The sequence below is a fragment of the Pelobates fuscus genome, chromosome 3 (genome assembly GCF_036172605.1).
Source record: "Pelobates fuscus isolate aPelFus1 chromosome 3, aPelFus1.pri, whole genome shotgun sequence".
NCBI classification, from domain to species: domain Eukaryota; kingdom Metazoa; phylum Chordata; class Amphibia; order Anura; family Pelobatidae; genus Pelobates; species Pelobates fuscus.
The window spans coordinates 149,634,568-149,656,184 of NC_086319.1; the positions used below are offsets into that span (position 1 = coordinate 149,634,568).

Below are 21,617 nucleotides of genomic sequence, written 5' to 3' on the forward strand. Positions count from 1 at the left end.
GTGCCTATAGTGTCCCTTTAAATTTACATTTGTAACTTTGCCTAAAATCAGTAATTATCTGCAAATTCTTTACTAAAATTAAAAATGTTTAGCGTTACTTTTTTTTCTCTTCTACTAATAATCAAAATTGACAATGTTATTCAAAGTGTCACTCCACATATGCTCCTTGCACAAGTTATGGTAAAGGAGCTCCCCTGGAGTCTACATTCTGTTCTAGCTACAAAGATCTACAATGCATTAAAATGAGGAACTTTTGGCCTTTAGTATTCCATTAACATACACTTATTTGAAAACAAAGCTTCCTTTTATTTAATTAAGGTTATAAAGTTATACAATGTTTAGACTAAAAAGACTTTTACATAGCAACCTGAATAAGAAGTCTGGGAAGGTCAGCCAATGATTCTTGGTTCTAACAGGTTGTGTCACTCTATCAACCTCCTAAATACTTGAAGTCTCTTGAACTCGTTCACTCCCAGTTTAAAAACAAAAGGAGTATGTATGGATGTTTAAGAATTCCACAAATATGCAAGGTGTGTCTAACTTGCAGTTATACATACACTAAGGTATTGTGTGCAACAACTCACTGATTTCACAGGCTATACATTTTTAGACATGGTTTATTTGCATCTGAGGAAATAAAATGCATAATGCAGATCCTTTTTAAGTTCTGATTAAAAATAATTTTGCATGCCTGATTTTTAGAAAGCGAAAGAGGAAGAAATACTTTTTATTTGAAATGCAATAATTTAAATAACACATTTTAATAGATGACATAACAGTTAATTTAAACATATAAGCAATTTAGGGAAAAAATAATCATTTGTAGATAAAAAGTAACAAGATGTGAAAAAGACAATGTATTCCCCATTTTTGGCATCCAGAAGTATTTAGGTCAACATGTCCCAAAGGCAGCAGCAACAAAGAGCAGTCCAGCAAGCTGTCAGACATGCACTTTCTCCAGAGTCATCCCTTCTTCGTTCTTCAACAACATACACTAAAAACAAACCAAAAACTGTGTCACTTCACAAGTCAAATATTACATAATATCCATTTTGTTGAACAATTATTAGGTTGAGCACATTTACCCTACAGAATAATTACGTTCCGTACGGTAAATATGCTATGCATCCAACGAGCCCATAATAAAGCTGTAAGCAGCAAAAATGGAAATGCTGCAAAAGGAATATATCTATACAGAAAGGAGGAATTATAATCAATAAACTTTGCCAGAGGATACAGGAATGCAGTAACATGTGTGACTAGGTTTAGACAACAACAGAATATGTTTTCAGTCATTATCAAGCATTGCAAAAGAAAGCCAATAGAAGTAAGACAGCACAAGTCAACACTGATGGTTAATCACATGCTCAGGTGCTTCATTGGCTCCCACACACATTTAACAGTTATCATCATCAGTTTGTTTTAAGTAGGTGCAAAGTTCAGCAATGCCCCAGATCATCATAGCAACACAGAAATTGGACCTGGAGCCAATAATGCAGCTTTCGGATTGTCAGCAATACAATGTTCTCCCACTGCCAAGAAACACAGTTTCAGAGCTAATAGTACACAGAGGCAGGTTGTCACTTTTACAGGGTCAGATACTCACACAGCATTTTTTTTTTTATATATATACATCAAGAGGTTTCTTCTAAGCTGCCATGTGCTGCTCAGACTCTGTTAAGACCAATACCTGGGTTTTTTGTTTCTGTCCCTTGGCCTGCATCTAACTAAAAAAAATGTTCCCTACCCGTCTTGTAGAAAGGAGGAGAAAGTCATGATGCGGAAACAAGGTGCAATAGATGCAGTGGTTAGAAACCCCACCACTGTGTTTTTATGTGGCTACAGCCTTCCCTAATCCTTAAGAAGACATACTACAGACAATCTTCATAGCTGCAGCTATTCAGACTCTATTAGACTCACAGGAAGTGTAGTCCCTTAAAACCCACAGTACCAAAGTTTAGCAATCACTTTAGTTTTTTTTTTACTTATTTTATTTTCTTTCAAGCTCCATTAGCCACTGACAGTCTGCTAAAGGACGACTAAAGGCACCCAGACCATTTCATCTTAATGCAATGGTCTGGAAGCAGTGACCCTGTGGTTTTAACCTTGCAATCTAAAATATTGCAACTTTGTAGATACTGCAATGTTAACACACTTCTAGTACATATGATCAAATGACTCTCCAAAACAGCATTAGATTTGGCACAGTGTGGCATTTTGCTGTGCATGCGCACTAGCCTCCCAAAATTTCCCTATGAAAAACCTTTCAAACTCTCATTGGGGGGCAGGGAATGACACCCAAATGGATACATTAAGACTAATGCTATATTGTTCCTTTAATAATTTTTTTTAACAATTTTTGATCAGTTGTTGACTTCATTTTCATATTACAATCAGCTACTCATTAAGCGGCTTGGTAATTGCAGAAAATATAATCCAGCTACTACCAAATGTTATATAAGTAATGGCTCTTTTTTTTTTTTGGTTGAGCTATAATATTCAGCTAGTCATTAGGCTGCCAGAGCATCATGTGAGGCTCAGTCCATTTCAAAGGACTTAAATCAACTATGTAAATCTAGATTAATTAAGGCTGTGGCAGACAGCTATTACTATGCCATAGAATTATGAGGAAAATCTTGTTTACCATGCCATGGGCAAGCCTACAGGAATTGGTTATGATATATACATACATACATACACCACACCTCCACCAAATAGTGTCAGCTGTAGGATTATACGCTTAACTGAAATATACAGTTTATCTAGGAGCACTTTCCAGATTGTACCATCTAAACAGCAATTATTAATAGTGCAGATTGTATTTCCTTAATAATATACTATATGATTAGTTATTTGTAGATTTTCAGCTCTATCCCAATGGTGTGTGTTATATACTGAAAGAATCTGTTACGAACTTGATTTTCCATGATACATCCATCCATCAGGCTGGTAGGTTGAGCATCATCGGAAAAACTCTAGAACAGCTGGGGTCAGTGAGAGTGTGAATGAACCAGGGCTAATTTGCCCAGCAATTTAACACAAGTTGGACATGATAAGGTAGAAATTACTGAGTAAAGTGAAAGTATGCCTGGCACACAAGGGATTATGGGAGATGGAATCATCATATTTTGTCCTTACCCCTTCAATGGACATCTCACCCTGTCAAACATTTATGGGGGGGGGGGGGGGGGGGGAGGGAATGTACAGTGACCAGGTGAAATTTTCTCTTTAAAGCTCTGGTAATTACTTCAATAAAACGTACCTGTATTTTTAGGACCATCAGCATACACTGGTGCAGGTGGGGGACCACCTTGCCAGCCATATTGAGGGTATCCTTGAGGGTATCCCTGATAGCCTGGTTGTCCTGGCTGGTATCCTACAGGTGGTGGTGGTGGATAACCAGGATACTGATTTGGAGCTGGTCCTCCTGGCTGTTGGCCATATGGTGGGTAAGGAGCAGGTGGGTTTGTATTTGCATATGGTGGAGGGTTTTCGTAATTCATGTTAAGTTAAGTATTCTACTGCAAAAAAAGAAATACACAATATAGTTATTAAACACAAAAATAGGTGCACCTATAGAAATGTATACTAAACATGTTTTTAGAACATTAGCAGTAAAATTGTAGAACCTGTGATTGTGCATGCTTGATCCCAACCGTAGAGTAACACATACATGTAACCACCATGAGTTTAAAGTGCACAGAGTGCCATATGGAGCACAAAATGTGTAAAAAAAAAAAAAAAACTCAGTAAAAATTTGCAATACTTCCCCATTAAATTCTAAGACTTTTCAATATTGTTAAAGGGTGATATTAATCACAACTACTGTAGAATAAACAAAAAGAAAAACAAACATTAATAGTGTAACCTATGTGCCTAGGCATATTAGAATCACTCACATCTGTACAGGCTCTATAATATGTGTACATGGGTGCCCCCTTCTCGAGTGGATAGCGAAGTAATGATAGATAAGGATCCTCAGCAGTGAGATTCATCAAGTAACCAATATCATTTAAGAAATATTTATATTACAAACACTATACAATAATAAAGGGCTATAACATTTAAGTGCCAAGTAAACAATGGGTTATGTGGGATTATTTTGACAGCAGGACTGTAAAGTAAATTAGTTTAGCACCTGGAAATTGAACTTTCTTAAAGGGATACTATAGTCACCAGAACAACTACAGCTTATTGTATTTGTTCTGGTGAGTATAATCATTCCCTTCAGGCTTTTTGCTGTAAACACTCTTTTCAGAGAAAATGCAGTGTTTACATTACAGCCTAGTGATAACTTCACTGGCCACTCCTCAGATGGCTACTAGTGGTGCTTCCTGGGGCAGTGGTGCACACTGTGCAGTACTGCCATTTAGAGTCTGCACCCTCTGCATGGAGACACTGAACTTTGCTCACAGAGATGCATTGATTCAATGCATCTCTATGAGAAGATGCTGTGTTTGACTTGTGCCGACTCTGCCCCTGATCTGCCTCATTGACAGTCTCAGCCAATCCTATGGGGGAGCATTGTGATTGGCTCAGACCACCACTTTTGATGTCAGCCAAGCAGGCAGATCAGGGGCAGAGGCAGCAGCTGCAGACTTGAATACAAGTAAGATTTTTCTTACTAAATTTAGATATAGATAGTGGTTTTAACACTATACACGCTTGTGTTCTTGACCCTATAGTGTTCCTTTAAGCATTGACAAAAGATTAAACGGAAACTCCAGTGCCAGGACAGTTTTCTGTGCTTTGATCCAGGAAGTGCCCTCTAGTGGCTGTCCAGTAGACAGCCACTAGAGGTGGAGTTAACCCTGCAAGGTAATTATTGCAGTTTCACTGACAATCGCTGTGATAAGTTTTACTGTTTTAAAACACTAATATTTGTGTTCAGCAAAGTCTCCAGGGTAAAACATTACACCCCCCCCCCACCTAACTATATATATTTCATATTTTTATTCATGTATATATATATATATATATATATATATATATATATATATATATATACACACACACACACACACACACACACACACAGTATATACTAGAGTATAAGCCGACCCGAATATAAGCCGAGGCCCCTAATTTTACCCCAAAAAACTGGGAAAACGTATTGACTCGAGTATAAGACTAGGGTGGGAAATGCAGCAGCTACTGGTAAATTTCTAAAATTAGATCCTAAAAAAATTATATTAATTGAATATTTATTTACAGTGTGTGTATGTGTATGAGTGCAGTGTGTGTGTATGTGTATGTGTATGTGTATGAGTGCAGTGTGCGTATGTGTATGTGTATGTGTATGAGTGCAGTGTGCGTATGTGTATGTGTATGAGTGCAGTGTGCGTATGTGTATGTGTATGAGTGCAGTGTGCGTATGTGTATGTGTATGAGTGCAGTGTGCGTATGTGTATGTGTATGAGTGCAGTGTGCGTGTATGTGTATGAGTGCAGTGTGCGTGTATGTGTATGAGTGCAGTGTGCGTGTATGTGTATGTGTGCAGTGTGCGTGTATGTGTATGAGTGCAGTGTGCGTGTATGTGTATGTGTGCAGTGTGCGTGTATGTGTATGAGTGCAGTGTGCGTGTATGTGTATGAGTGCAGTGTGCGTGTATGTGTATGAGTGCAGCGTGTATGTGTATGAGTGCAGTGTGCGTGTATGTGTATGAGTGCAGCGTGTATGTGTATGAGTGCAGCGTGTATGTGTATGAGTGCAGCGTGTGTGTGTGTATGTGTATGAGTGCAGTGTGTGTGTATGTGTGCAGCGTGTATGTGTATGAGTGCAGCGTGTATGTGTATGAGTGCAGTGTGTGTGTGTATGAGTGCAGTGTGCGTGTGTATGTGTATGTGTGCAGTGTGCGTGTATGTGTGCAGTGTGCGTGTATGTGTGCAGTGTGCGTGTATGTGTGCAGTGTGCGTGAAGGGGTGTGCGTGTATGTGTATGAGTGCAGTGTGCGTGTATGTGTATGAGTGCAGTGTGCGTGTATGTGTATGAGTGCAGTGTGCGCGTATGTGTATGAGTGCAGTGTGCGCGTATGTGTATGAGTGCAGTGTGCGCGTATGTGTATGAGTGCAGTGTGCGCGTATGTGTATGAGTGCAGTGTGCGCGTATGTGTATGAGTGCAGTGTGCGCGTATGTGTATGAGTGCAGTGTGCGCGTATGTGTATGAGTGCAGTGTGCGCGTATGTGTATGAGTGCAGTGTGCGCGTATGTGTATGAGTGCAGTGTGCGCGTATGTGTATGAGTGCAGTGTGCGCGTATGTGTATGAGTGCAGTGTGCGCGTATGTGTATGAGTGCAGTGTGCGCGTATGTGTATGAGTGCAGTGTGCGCGTATGTGTGAGTGCAGTGTGCGCGTATGTGTGAGTGCAGTGTGCGCGTATGTGTGAGTGCAGTGTGCGCGTATGTGTGAGTGCAGTGTGCGCGTATGTGTGAGTGCAGTGTGCGTGTATGTGTGAGTGCAGTGTGCGTGTATGTGTGAGTGCAGTGTGTGTGTGTGTATGTGTATGAGTGCAGTGTGTGTGTATGTGTATGAGTGCAGTGTGTGTGTATGTGTATGAGTGCAGTGTGTGTATGTGTATGAGTGCAGTGTGTGTGTATGTGTATGAGTGCAGTGTGTGTATGTGTATGAGTGCAGTGTGTGTATGTGTATGAGTGCAGTGTGTGTATGTGTATGAGTGCAGTGTGTGTATGTGTATGAGTGCAGTGTGTGTATGTGTATGAGTGCAGTGTGTGTATGTGTATGAGTGCAGTGTGTGTATGTGTATGAGTGCAGTGTGTGTATGTGTATGAGTGCAGTGTGTGTATGTGTATGAGTGCAGAGTGTGTATGTGTATGAGTGCAGTGTGTGTGTGTGTGTGTATGAGTGCAGTGTGTGTATGAGATGGAGAGCATTGGTGGGGGGTGGGCATTTTTTAATTATTATTTTAATATTTTTTTTCTTATATTTTTTTTTATATTATTATTAATATATTTTTTTTCGTCCCCCTCCCTGCTTGTTAGCTGGCCAGGGAGGGGGGCGCTCACTCCCTGGTGGTCCAGTGGATGGGCTGTAGGAGGGGGGCTGGCAGGAAGCTGTTACTTACCTTTACAGCAGCTCCTGTCAGCTCCCTTCTCTCTCCTCCGGTCCGTGCAGCTCCCAGATCAGCTCCCTCTGCAAGTCTCGCGGCCGCGCGGAGGTTACCATGGCAACGCTCTGACCCCGCGGCTTTCGCGAGACTTGCAGAGGGAGCTGATCTGGGAGCTGCACGGACCGGAGGAGAGAGAAGGGAGCTGACAGAAGCTGCTGTGAAGGTAAGTAACAGCTTCCTGCCAGCCCCCGGTCCTTGTCTGTATTATGGCAATGTAAATTGCCATAATACAGACAATTGACTCGAGTATAAGACGAGTGGGTTTTTTTCAGCACAAAAATGTGCTGAAAAACTCGTCTTATACTCTAGTATATACACATATATATATATATATATATATATATATATATATATATATATATATATATATATATATATATATATATATATATATAAGTGTAACGCGCGTCGGGCATTTTCTTTTTCAAGCGGATGATTTTAGCATAGGTCTATTGTGGTTTTCGTTTACTATTCTCATACTAGGGACTCCTTTCCCCAAATCTCCTATAGCATTGTAGTGCATTTGATAGATCTGGGCTGCTGCTTTATCTCTAATGTCACATATCCATTTTGCGATTAACCTATTTGGTGCACTTACTTATCTAATTATAGATTAGATTTACTTTGTACCTAAAGGGTTTACATCTTGCATAGTGACTTCTATTATTATTTTTGATTCAAGTATCTAGGGATCACTATTATTACATCTTCACCTTAGATAACCAGCTGCTCAATATCAGTTTGTTACATTTTCTAACCTTATACTTTTGATCATAGATCATTACTGTTTACAATTATATTTGGCAATTTTGTCGCAAAATACCCACCATAATCTTCCTGATCATTTATTTTGGATGAGTCAATATCCATATGGCCCTATTTTACTTATGTTTGTGTAGTAATTGTATCTTTCAACCATCACAACTTTGGTGGATGGATTTGTTCCATTTCTAGCCAGTGCTGTTCTTTTTAGTATTTTAATATAAACATATATATGAATATCAAAATGCAGTTAGAATAAAATTACATATATCTAATTTTTACAATTTTTTAATTTTTATTTACTTATTTATATTGTATTATATATATATATATATATATATATATATATATATATATATATATATATATATATATATATGTGTGTGTGTGATTGAATTACAAGTGTTAATATGTATATATTAATATAAAAATATACTTAGTATGATAGAGATATATACATATACACACACACAAAATATATAATTTTTTTTTTTTTTTTTTATAAACAATTTTTATTTTATAGATGCAGGGAGAATACCTGCCAGTTCAGGCAGTCCCCCTGCAGGCAGATTCACGGACGCCTATTGCAGGCATGTGACTGCTCTGTTCAAGCAATCGCATGGCCGCAGGGGCCTAATTCGCAGAAGGGGGACTGCCTGGGCTGTCAAGCAGTCCCCCCCAGACCGGGAGCAACGCCTCTCGCTGGCAGGGAACGGCGGCGAATAGGCAAGTAAATATTACCATTAAGAACGTTCAGGACCGTCATCGGTCCTTAAGGGGGTTAACATTGTTGAGAATCCTTTACAGGCAAGGACTGCTTAAAGTCTGAAATGCATGGACATCATTAAATGCTGTGTTTTCTCCGTTGTGATGCTTTGCCAGGCCTTTATTGCATAGGTCTTTGGTTGTTGTTTGTTCGTGGGTCCTACTGCCTTAAGTTTTGTCTTCAGAAAGTGAAATGCATGCTTGATTGGATTGAGATTAGGTGATTGCAGAATACTCCACTTCTTTGCCTTAAAGAAATCCTGGGTTGCTTTCGCAGTATGCCTTGGGTCATTGTCCATCTGTAAAGTGAAGCGCTGTCCAATCAACTTCACTGAACTTGGCTGAATCTAGTCACACATTAAAGTTCATCCAGCTGGTTGTCTTCTGTTACATCAGTAAACACTAGTGACCCAGGGCCATTGGAACCTGTGAAGGAGTTCCCATACTCCAACCGAGTACCTCTGCCAGGTTCGCTTCCTCGCTGCTGCAGGGGACACAAACACTTCAACCACAGCTGCCGAAGCTTGACTGGGGTTTCTCCTGAACTCTTCACCCGGCCAGCTGCAGCTCCCTTCTTCCAGGCAGATATCGTCCCTTCTCCATTGCATTGAGAATTTCTTTGACCACATGTTGTGGGTTCACAGCAACAGCTTCAAAATATGAATGCCACACCTGGAATCAACTCCAGATATTTTACCTGCTTAATTGATGAAGAAATAACAGAGGAATAGCCCACACCTGGGAAACAGCGTTGGAGTCAATTGTCCAATTACTTTGCTCCCTTGATTAAGAGAAGGCTACACATTAAAGAGCTGTAATTCCTAAACTCTTCCTACAATTGGGATGTAAATATCCTTAAATTAAAACGGAGAGACTGCACTTTAAGTTAATATTCATTATTTAACGGCAACTTGCATTTATTGTGCTAAACAGTCAAAATAACAAAACTTGTGTCAATGTCCAAATATTTCCAGTCCTAATTGTATAATAACCCCCATATTATGCAGGAGTCAAAACGGAGATTGTCACTAATTTGACCCTATCAATTCTCAGAAACCTGTTATGTAAAGGGGTTATTGATTAACATGAGAAAAGAAAAATGTTGGATTTCCAGTGATAGGACACAGAAGGTTATGAAATTCACCACAAAAAATGCTATATGTATGCGAAACAATTTTTAAATAAAATGTACTGCTGACTTTGGCATATTTTGGCAATGAATTGGCAGTGAAAAGACTCAAAATGCCAATCCAGGTTGTCTACTGTAGCAGATTGTATGCAATAATGGGTTAACGTTCCTTTGAGGTTGCCCCAAAGTTGACGTGGGATTCAGTAAATTAGTTTGTCAAGTTTTCAACCCTGAATTCTGAAACAGGCAGATCTGTAGCTTGACAGTACAACTTCCTCAAAAATGTGGTGAACTACAATTGGCAATATTGATATTAAGAGGAAGTGGCTGAACGCAGAAGGTTTTTGTTTATTGACATTGGCTTACATAAGATCACAATATTCACAGTGATGGCATGCACGTGTGTAAAAAACAAAACAAAAATAATTCCCAGGGATAAATACCCTACTTGTTTCTATAAACAGAGCCGGTGCAAGGATTTTTGCCGCCCTAAGCAAAAGAAAAATTAGCAGCCCCCCCATGTGACATCACAATGCCTCACCCATATGAACTAACGCCAGTGCTGCACACAGTGTGTGTTTACATTAAAAATCCTACAGACACAGGCTATAGACACCAGAACCACTACATTAAGCTGCAGTGGTTCTGGGGACTATAGTGTCCCTTTAATGTGAGGTAAATTAGAGATTAGTGCCACGAATAATATACAAGATGGCCTACTTACAATCAGATGAGGACAATGATGGGCTCTGGCTGCAGCCTGGCTCCACTGGTCTGGTGTAGAACAGGCTCTCTGGCGACTGTTTGTAAATGTGGTCACAAAAGTCAATGCTCTGGGGGAACGTAAATTATAAAAAGGTGGACAATAACCACCAGCATATAGAATTTTTTATTCTATATGCTGGTGGTTATTGTCCACCTTTTTATAATACATTTTTGATACCTTTTCCTAATTTTCATCGTTTTGAGTCCCTGTTTTACATTCTATTCATCGGAGTGGAAGTGGGAAAATTAAGCCACCCATCTACATCAGGGGAGGCACCTGTGAGCGCATTATACGCCTCTATCTTGTGAGTGTACATCATTCTGGCGCACCATTACCTGCATATTACTGTATTACACTATATATGTTTTTATGTTCCTTGTTTTAGATTCTGTTCAGCCGTATCCCACATTTTTTCTGTTCTTTAAATATACATTCTAACAATAGATTTGCCTACTTATAATAGGTAGGGCACCAAGGCATTCCTGGCACCATAACCTATAGGGATAGACAGGTTATCAATTTAGCCAATTATTAGAGCTGTTATTCTGCATATCTCTGATAATCGTTATCGACCTTGTAATTTACAGATGATATTACATATAAAATACTCGCCTCTGCCAGTCACTGCACTCTTCCTTCTACATTTGGAAACTCCAACCGTCAGTCAATCCTCCCTTTGAGCCCCCTCAGCTGAAGGCAGAGAGGTGAGAACATATATAATCTACTGTTATGTACTGGGCTGATTGCCTGACAGCAATCACACTCCTATCAGTAACATCCCAGCATGTACTGGCTGCCTGAGAGTGATAGGAGTAGCATTGCTATCAACAAGTACAGTTAATGCCAGATTTCTGTAGAATTGGTGTTGCCATTTCTAAATTTTAGATGTATACAATACCGGCACTGGAAAAGTGATATTGGTCGATCTCCAATGACCACTTCAGTCCACTGTAGTAGCTACGATGCTTTAAGTTAAAAAGTAGTTTCCTATTTGTACTATTCGACCAATAAACTTATTATAAATAACCAATAAGGTTTAGTTATATAACAACTATAAACTGGGTTTCTAAGCCCATGAAACAAAAAGGGGTCTTCTAAAAATGTTCCCTGCATTCAGGAGATTGATATACCGAACACCAACCACCCCCAGGCTCATTTAACTTCAAAGAAAACCACAAACTTAAGTGCTCTCTCTGTGTGGCCATCTTGTCTCCTGAAAGCAGGCAGCGGTACTTGGTCATCGAGTTTCTGGAACTCTAAGTCGGTCACTCGACCCCGTGAACACCAGTAACTTTCCATGAATGCCTGCTTCTATTCTCGACAAGCCAGGAGAGCGTTATTCGGTGGGATTGTTGGCACGAAAAAGGCGAACAAATCGCTACCTATGAGCCAGGGGAACCGTTTGACATTTTGTTCATTTTGGAACTCCCCAAAGTGACCGACCGCTAACACTTTTTCTCTGGAACTTTTTGGGTAGACACCACGTATGCGGTCGGTCAAAACTTTACCCCGGTGGCGATTTGCCTGTGTAGCGCTCAGATCCAGGCTATCCGGGGATATAATACTTGTGGGGGTTCCTATGTGTGTTGTGTATTTTGGGGTTTTATTTTATGTACCTCTAGTGCCTGGGCGATAATTAGTTTAAGCAAAGTAATTTTAAGTAATTAATACAATGGGAGCAAGATATTACTTTGCTGCAGAGGGATTTAGATAGACTGGGCACTCAAATGGCAGATGAAATTTAATGTTGAAAAATGCAAAGTTATGCACTTCGGCATAAAGAATGCACAATCAACGTATACCCTTAATTAGGGATTTACAACCCATGAAAAGGACTTGGGAATTGTTATAGACAACAAACTATGCAACAATGTGCAATGTCAATCAGTAGTGGCTAAAGCCAGTAAGGTATTGTCATGCATGAAAAAGGGCATTCATTCTCGGGATGTGTATCATTTTGCCTCTTTATAAATCACTGGTAAGACCACATATTGAATATGCTGTGCAATTTTGGACACCTGTTCTAAAGAAGGATATTATGGCACAAGAAAAAGTGCAGAGGCGGGCTACAAAATTAATAAAAGGAATGGAACATATCAGCTATGAAGAATGGTTAACACATTTAAACACAAATACAAAAAAGATAAGTCCTGCGCTCACTCCCATCACTACAGTACACATCAGCCACAATATATAGTAAAAACCAAAGAAAAGAAAATGTTACCTGCGCTCTCTCCTTAATCCCTATGTATATTTAGACAAATGGAGGTCATACATAGGGATTAAGGAGAGAGCGCAGGTAACATATTCTGTTCTTTGGTTTTTACTATATATTGGGGTTGATGTGTACTGTAGTCATTGCTGCCGGCCCAGAAGTGATGGGAGTGAGTGCAGGACTTCTCTTTTTGTATTTACTTTGTATCACACAGCCTAGTTACAATGCTGCCGCCCATCCCATGTGTTCCCTATTAAAGGTTAACAAGTATATAGGGGTGTATATAAAAAATACCCCTTTCTGTCTCATTAGAGATATCTTTGCCAGAAGCTCAAGGAAGCGGGCTGAAGGGTCAGTGTAGGACCCGCTTTAGGGGGGTCTGCCTTGACGTTGGCTGGCGGGCATTCCCTCCAATAGCCATTGGAGCAACTAAATGACCTCCATTTGTCTAAATATACACAACAAATTTAAACCTCTTTAGTTTAGACAAACGTTGCCTGAGAGGGGATATGATAACATAATACAAATATATTAGGGGCCAATACAAACCATTGTGTGGAAATCGATAAAAACCAAACAAACAAACAAAAAAAACAGACTTTATATAGGACACGAGGTCATGTGTTTAGACTGTAGGAAAGAAGATTTTGTCTAAGGCAAAGGAAAGGTTTTTTTTTTTTCTGTAAGAACAATAAGGATGTGGAATTCGCTGTCTGAAGAAGCTACTAGATGCATACTTGCAAAAACAGAATATTCAAGGATATAATCTTTCAATGTAGGGTAATAACTGATTGATCCAAATATAAATCTGACTGCCATTCTGGGGTCAAGAAGGAAGTTTTTTTTCCTAGCTTGTTGCAAAATTGGAAGTGCTTCAATCTGGGTTTTTTGCCTTCTTTTGGATTAACCGCAAAAACCAAATGTGAGGAAGGCTGAACTTAATGGACGCAAGTCTTCAGCTATGTAACAATGTAACTACACTCACTTATCTCCCAGACACAGACTCCTGGGTGTGTTTTACCATACTTTTGCTAGAGACCCCATGCTGGGGCTCTGTGTATAAAAGTGGGCCATCTGGCCATATTAAAGCATTCCTGTTGTACCCTTCATCAAGTCTCGACTGATGTTTGGGTATGCGAACGACGTAGCGCTTGATTTTTACCACGACATGCTTGGATTTCGGGAGAGTACGAACTAGCGTACTATGCGAACGGGCTATAATCACTCAAGTCTCTAGCATTTCTGGAGTATGCAAACGTACGTATCATACGAAATACAAGGGGTTCATTACAACAGGAAAGAGTACAATGTAAGTAATGAGGCGGGGAACCTCAATCAGATAGGATTTGTAATGACGGACATAGATACCTGATGTATGTGAACACAAAATGACATTTGAAGAGCCGTAATACTGAACATGGAGGATAAACACAACTAAAGTGGAGTATACTATTGCTGAAATTCTTTGAGAACCATAATGGAGAAATGCTATAGGAGAATAGTTAAATGCAATTTTCAAAATTATTTAGGATTGCCTTAAAGGCCTTTTACTTAATTGAGTTATACACCTGAATGATTCAACTAAAGGCCAGTGTAATAAGCACTGAATAGCATTGTATGTGTAGAACTGAACCTACAAGTGAAAAGGATAGAATAAAGAACAGAAATCCACAAACAAATTCAACAGTAACTCACAAATGAATTCACAAGTAAACCCCACGAATGCATTGACAAATTAACAAACCGTAATCTCCACAAAATAAATTGACAAAGTGCTGAACAGTGAAACCCATGAATTAAAAGAGAAACGAGCAGTTAACCCACGAATGGATTGTCAAACTAACGAACAGTAAAACCCACAAATGAATGGACAATAATAACGAACAGTAAACCCATGAATGAATTGGCATAGTGACTGTAATGGTATCTATTAATTAATGACTTTACATCATAAAGAAAGCATATTTAGTGTAATGCTTTGGAGGCACCACTAGGGGCAGTGTGTAGGAAGACATGTGCTTCTGGCAGTGACATCACAGGCCAGCCTACTTACACGGAATAAAAATCAGATGTAGGAGAAACTCTGTCTCTTTGCCTCTACCTGACTGAACCTAAGATGTAGTACCAACTCTGACTTAACCCCAGCCAAAGGGCTGGGGCCTTGTAAGTAATATGAATCCATTGTAACAATTAGCAATTGTAATAGCCTTTTGTATAACATTTAGCAACCTTTTGTAAGTAATATGTTGTAGTTTTGTATTGTATAATTATTGTGTTAAATTGACATTCTGCTAGCATCTGTTTATTTATTATGGTTATATTAAATATACATTTAATATTACAAGGTTTTGTGTATTTTCTATCCACATATTCGACCATAATACCATGAACTATAAAAATATTAATGTTGTTCCGTATTGCTTAATTATTATGTATTAAGAGATTAATATTCATATTTAAGTCACGACCACAACAGTGACGAATGGAAAAAACACACAAATGCATTGATAGATTAACGAACAGCAAACCCATAAAATGTCCAACATGTTTGAGATATAGAATGCAAAGCGCAAGAATACATGTTTTGAGTGAATGGACGCAATAAATATGAGAACAGTCAAGAGCCGAACAGCCACAAACAATTAAACAAAAGTATAGTATATGCATGTAAATAAGCTAAAAAACAAATGTTTGGCTTATAATTAAATTTAATTAACTAATAAATGTGAAAGAAAGGAATCCCCGCATTTTGTAGGCTCGAACGGTTATTCCTACGAGTACTTGCATCTAATGGCCATTGAAGTTACTAAATAATCTCCATTTATTTAAAATATGCATAGGGATTTGTGCTAGTGCTCAGTAAACTTTTTTATTTGCTTGTTCTTTATGTATTTGTGTGTACGTGTGCTATGGTTGTTGCTGCCGCCAAGGAGTAGTGAGAACTTTCACAATTGCCTGCATCCTTAGGGGCAAAACACAAGCTCAATATTGTATATGAGAAACTTAGACAACCAGGACCTGTTATACAAAATCAAAGCATTCCTTTCTTTCTTCCAGCAATACTTAACTGCAACACAAGTAATAACTAGTTTTAATAAAGCACATCTAAAAGGGCACTCTAAGCACAAACACTACAGCTTATCTGTACACCCAGAGCTAGTCGAAACAAAAAAAACAGTGCATTCAGAAAACATATATTATATATATATTTTTAAAATTAGCTGCATTGAAGCTGCCCATGAGCACAGTGCAGGGATGTGAAATTCATATTGCCTGATGGCTAGGATATGTAGATCCAGATGCTGGGCACACAGTTGGGCAGGGAACACAAAGCTAGGACATAGCAAAATGCAGCATAGGTGGTGAATTAATGCAGATAGCGCATGCCTATTAGGTATAATTGTGGGCTGCAGGTATATATGGCTAAAGGAAGTTCAATATTTTGATTGTGAAACAACAGAGTGTATACCTCAACCTCTGTAAACAAAGTGGAGAAGTTTGTAAGAACACCTTCCACAAAACTGTAAAAGTGTGCAGCACACAAAACAAAAAGGTTGACTCAAAAATGCCTTCATGACGGAAGCATCTGCACTGAGCTAAGAACAACCATGCAGGGCTTCGCTGTCATGGCTTTGCCCTGTCTGGCCAAAGCCATAGGACATGTATTCAAGTTATGCTTTCTGGTGTCCTTTCTGATGTGAAATGCTTCACTAGGGCAGCTTTTCTGAAATGCAGTGTGTTATGTTATTTTAGCTTAATGAAACACACACTTTAGCATCACAATTTTACACTATCAAATAGCATTTCTTCAGGGTATAAGATGACACAACTTTCTGTTCAGTGCCATGTTGTGGTCTTACCTACTAGAGAAAGCATTTAAGATTATTAACTTGTTTTTTCTAATTTCTCACTCTTTGTTTTTAGATTATGTTAACTTGCATTCTCTTGACCTTGGTAGGTTTTTCCAATTCTGTGCACGAATGTGTCCCTTGAATTTGACTTGTCTCAGTTCACTCTCACCATCAGTTTGCAGGCTGTCTCCTGCCTTTATACCTCATGTCTGGCCACTCTAAAGACCAGTAATTTGTATCCATTTGTAATGTTTAAATGTTTTACTAATTACCTCAGGGACATAACAGAAGCATTTTAAAAAGAGATTTAATCTGAAGCTGTCATTTAGCATTGGTGTCAAATTACACCTAGTGGAACCCCCCCCCCCCCCCCCCAAAATACCAGTGTACTGCAGTATGCATGATACCTTTTTTATTGGACTTACATAATATGTCAAAGACAAGCTTTCAAGAGTTCCTCTCTTCCTAGGGTCTGAATCAATATTGCTTTATTTAAAAAAATTTAAAAAAGTGGGATCGCCGGCGACCGGGTAAGTTACAAAAAACCGGAGGGCGTACCATTACGTCCTGCGGCGTTTAGAGCCGCTTTTAAAAGGACGTAATAATACGCCCTCCGGTCTTAAGGGGTTAAAATAATAATTTAAAAAATAATAAAAATGCCCACCCCCCACCAAGGCTCTGCATCACACACACACACACACTGCATCACACACACACACACACACACACACACACTGTAAATAAATATTCAATATCATTTTTTTAGGATCTAATTTTATTTAGAAATTTACCAGTAGCTGCTGCATTTCCCACCCTAGTCTTATACTCGATTCAATAAGTTTTCCCAGTTTTTTGGGGTAAAATTAGGGGCCTCGGCTTATATTCGGGTCGGCTTATACTCTAGTATATACACGGTATTTGAAATGTTAATTGTAAATATTTTTAACAACTACGAGTGCTCAGAGGAAGTAAACCGAAGCTAAAAAGGTATTCTTAATTATTCTCAAGTCAGCCTGTGCTAGTATTCTCACTTGCTCATTGTCACTTAGCAACAAAATACATTTCCAACAACAAATAATTGGTAAACAAAATTTTACACTAACAATATTAATTGAAATAAATATAAAATATTAAGAAGCATGTATGCACATTTAAGAACCTATAAACACTTTATTTACAGACTTCTACAGTACATCAAAGGAACACTCTAAGTAACATAACTAACACAGCGTGCTACAGTGGTTACGGTGCCAGGAGTGACCCGACACCCCCTAAATGTAATTAGTAAAACCAATTCAGAAAGGATAGACTTCTTGCATAGGGTCAGATCTCTGAATAAAACATTGCAGTGCAGTGCTTAACTCATTGGTTTGGAGTGATCAGCTGACTCTCTCAGCCATCAGAGAATAAGCAAATTACACCTAGTGCAGCTTAATTGTAACAAAGTTTAAAAAAGGTACAATGCAGAAAGGAGGGTGTTTGCATTGCAAGAAATTCTTGCTGCAAATATTCATTATCTCCAACAGAGTCTACATAGACAGGGAAATGACCGAGACCAGGCCAAAGCTATTCATCCAATATTTTAGCGGGAGCAGCTCCCAACACTCCCCATTTGTTTAAGGTATATGCACATCAGCCAAAGAATATTTCTAAAGAGATTTTCATACAGCAGCCCACACTCAAGCACTGTACACTAAAACATGAATTATAAGCCCTTATGCCATTTACTTAGATAATTAGATTATATCTGTGCCAGAGAAGAAACTAGTAGTGTGTTTTCTCACCGAAAGACAATCCATGGAAAAATGTACTTCCCAGAAAGAGAGTGAAGGCATTACAATCATTAAAGGAACCAGAACGGTGTGGGATAAAAAAGTAAAAAAAAAAAAAAAAAAAAAAAATATTTTATGGTTTTAAGGTGGGTGTTAGATCTAAATAGTTAAGAAATAACAAATATTTTTTTTTTTTTTGTTTTAATTCTTTATTTTTGTTAGTGCATGAAATAACAATTTGGCCTTCTGAACCACAACAGTTGCAGGAAACCATTGGATAACAGTATATAACATGTTATAAAGATAGCAGTGCACAGTTTTTAAAAAGATTGAACTATAAATGAATATAAACGAAATTGTCAGACATTTAAATGGCGAGTAATGACAATGCATAGGATAAAATGAATGTTGGCTAGATATATATATATATATCTTATAAAGTATTGACGTCATTGTAAGCCAGAATCTTTCTAAACGTTATACACATTGAAAAACATTTTCAGCTAGTATTTCTGAATATACGTCTAATTATGTTGTCACAGGTTAGGTTATATAATATGTACTCTTAATAACATCAAGTATGTAAAAAGCAATAGTATTAAGGTCGGTCATGTTAGCCTAATCATGGCTTGTAGGCAGGGGCGGGCTGGGAAGGGGGGCAGGGGGGCAAATGCCCCCCAGGCCGCCCTAAACCCAGGGGCCAGGGCTGCCCACATCCAGCAAAAAAAGGAAAATCTGAATCCCCTGCCTCTGGCTGAAGACTCAGATTTTTCAACTTACCTCACTCTTCCTGTAGCCTGCAGTCAGTGGAGTCGGTCGGCCGGCCTCTCCTGATGATGTCAGTAGGAGGGGGCGTGATTTCACTGCTCTTCTCCCAGGACCGCTGGGGAGTCTGGGAGAAGAGCAGAGGAAGCCACGCCCCCTCCTCCTGACATCATCAGGAGAGGTCGGCCGACTTAACTGGCTGCAGGCTCCAGACTTCACTGGCTGCTGCTGTATGCTGGCTGCTGCCCAAACCTCCCTGGCTTAAGGTAAGACTCAGGGAGGGGGAAATACACTTAAAGCGAACTTACCTTAGGCTTAGAACACACTGATTGGTTGGTTTAAGCCAATCAGAGTGCTCTGTGTCATTTTACACAGCGTGGGAAAATTCAAAAGAACTTTCCCACGCTGTGTAAAATGACAGATCACTGTGATTGGATGGTTTTCAAGCCATCCAATCACAGTGCTCTGTGTCATTTTACAAGCGTGGGAAAATTCCAAAGAACTTTCCCACGCTTGTAAAATGACACAGAGCACTGTGATTGGATGGCTTGAAATCCATCCTATCACAGTGCTCTGTGTCATTTTACAAGCGTGGGAAAATTCCAAAGAACTTTCCCAAGCTTGTAAAATTACACAGAGCACTGTGATTGGATGGCTTGAAAACCATCCTATCACAGTGCTCTGTGTCATTTTACAAGCGTTGGAAAGTTCTTTGGAATTTTCCCACGCTTGTAAAATGACACAGAGCACTCTGATTGGCTTAAACCAACCAATCAGTGTGTTCTAAGCCTAATTGCAGGGCGGGGCAAGGCTATATAAGCCTTGACCCGCCCTGCGGAGCTCAGTACGCGGCGTGCCCTCCATGGGTGAACATGGAGTAATTTTTTTTTTGCGCTCGTTTTTTTTTTTTTTTTTTTTTTAAAGTGCGACGGGTATGATGGATTTTTATTTGGCCTTTTTGGGGGCTGAAGAAAGAAGAATTTAGAAAAAAGAAGACGTCAAATGGTAAGTTTAATTATTTTTTTTTACAGGTTAGTTATTTTATTCCCCCCTCACTATTTTTAGGGTGAGGGGGGTAGGTAGGGGTTAGAATGTTGGGGGGGGGGGGTGACTAGGGGCTTGGGACCCCTAGTCACCTTGATGGGGGGGGGGTTCATTTAGGGCCCCCACCCACCGCGCAGGGGTGGGGGCCAGGGGGGAGGACAGTAGGTCCCCCCCCTATCTTTATTTAGGGCCCCCACCCACCGCTCAGGGGTGGGGGCCAGGGGGGAGGACAGTAGGTTCCCCCCCCCCTTATTATTTTATTAGGGCCCCCACCCACCGCGCAGGGGTGGGGGCCAGGGGGAGGACAGTAGGTCCCCCCCCATATCTTTATTTAGGGCCCCCACCCACCGCTCAGGGGTGGGGGCCAGGGGGGGGGAGGACAGTAGGTCCCCCCCCCTTATTATTTTATTAGGGCCCCCACCCACCGCGCAGGGGTGGGGGCCGGGGGGGGAGGACAGTAGGTCCCCCCCCTTATTATTTTATTAGGGCCCCCACCCACCGCGCAGGGGTGGGGGCCGGGGGGGGAGGACAGTAGGTCCCCCCCCTTATTGTTTTATTAGGGCCCCCACCCACCGCGCAGGAGTGGGGGCCGGGGGGAGGTCAGTAGGTCCCCCCCCCTTATTGTTTTATTAGGGCCCCCACCCACCGCGCAGGGGTGGGGGCCGGGGGGGAGGACAGTAGGTCCCCCCTCCTTATTATTTTATTAGTGCCCCCACCCACCGCGCAGGGGTGGGGGCCAGGGGGGAGGACAGTAGGTCCCCCCCCCCTTATTACCATTTATGTTTTTACAGTGAGCAGCCACAGGCTGCTCACTGTTTAGTGGACATGCCCCTACTCGCGGTATAGCGAGTAGGGGCATTGGGGAGATTTTAATCTCCCTTGTGCTATTATGGGGGTCATATTGACCCCCATAGAGTGAGGGGGGGACCTGGGGGGCTTATGAAGTGGTGGGGAGCACAGCTCCCCACCGCTTCTGTCTTTACATATTACAAGGAGGGAGCTGCACGTCGGTAGCTCCCTCCTTGTAATAAACTGATCGAACAAACGAACACTGATACTCAGTGTTAGTTTGTTCGTCTGATTTTTTCTATTCATTCATTCGTCTGTCTGATGAATGAATGAATAGGTGAAATTCCCGTTCGCATGTCCAGGTGTTTCACTGGGCATGTGCGGGAATCTCACAGTCTGTCTAGTGTGGGTAGAGGACGTGTCCCACAGGGACTTCACCTACCCACACAAAGATGGCGGCGCCCTGAATAAAGAAAGATCGGGGCAGAAGATACAGATTTAAAAATAGGTAATCTGGGGGGCTTAGGGGCATTTGGGGGTGACTAGGGGGGCAATTGGATGTAGTGGAGGCGGGAGGGGGGTTAAAAAAAAAACGGGATTCGGCATGACAGTGCCGCTTTAAGGTTTTTATTC

General features: G+C 40.4%; 1 protein-coding gene across 2 annotated transcripts in view; it reads right to left on the bottom strand.

The window, feature by feature from the left end:
- Positions 1-258: 258 nt before the first annotated feature.
- Positions 259-21,617, bottom strand: part of CYSTM1 (cysteine rich transmembrane module containing 1) — a 51,948-nt gene continuing 30,589 nt past the window's right edge. The window contains exons 2-3 of one of the 2 annotated variants that reach the window (XM_063445288.1): positions 3,263-3,518; positions 259-994 (exon numbers count right to left, since the gene is read on the bottom strand). In XM_063445288.1, the coding sequence (XP_063301358.1) occupies positions 888-994; positions 3,263-3,503 (348 nt within the window). In that variant the 5' untranslated portion in view covers positions 3,504-3,518 and the 3' untranslated portion in view covers positions 259-887. Of the gene's footprint in view, positions 995-3,262; positions 3,522-21,617 lie in introns of both variants that reach the window. The other variant, XM_063445287.1, reaches the window with a different exon arrangement.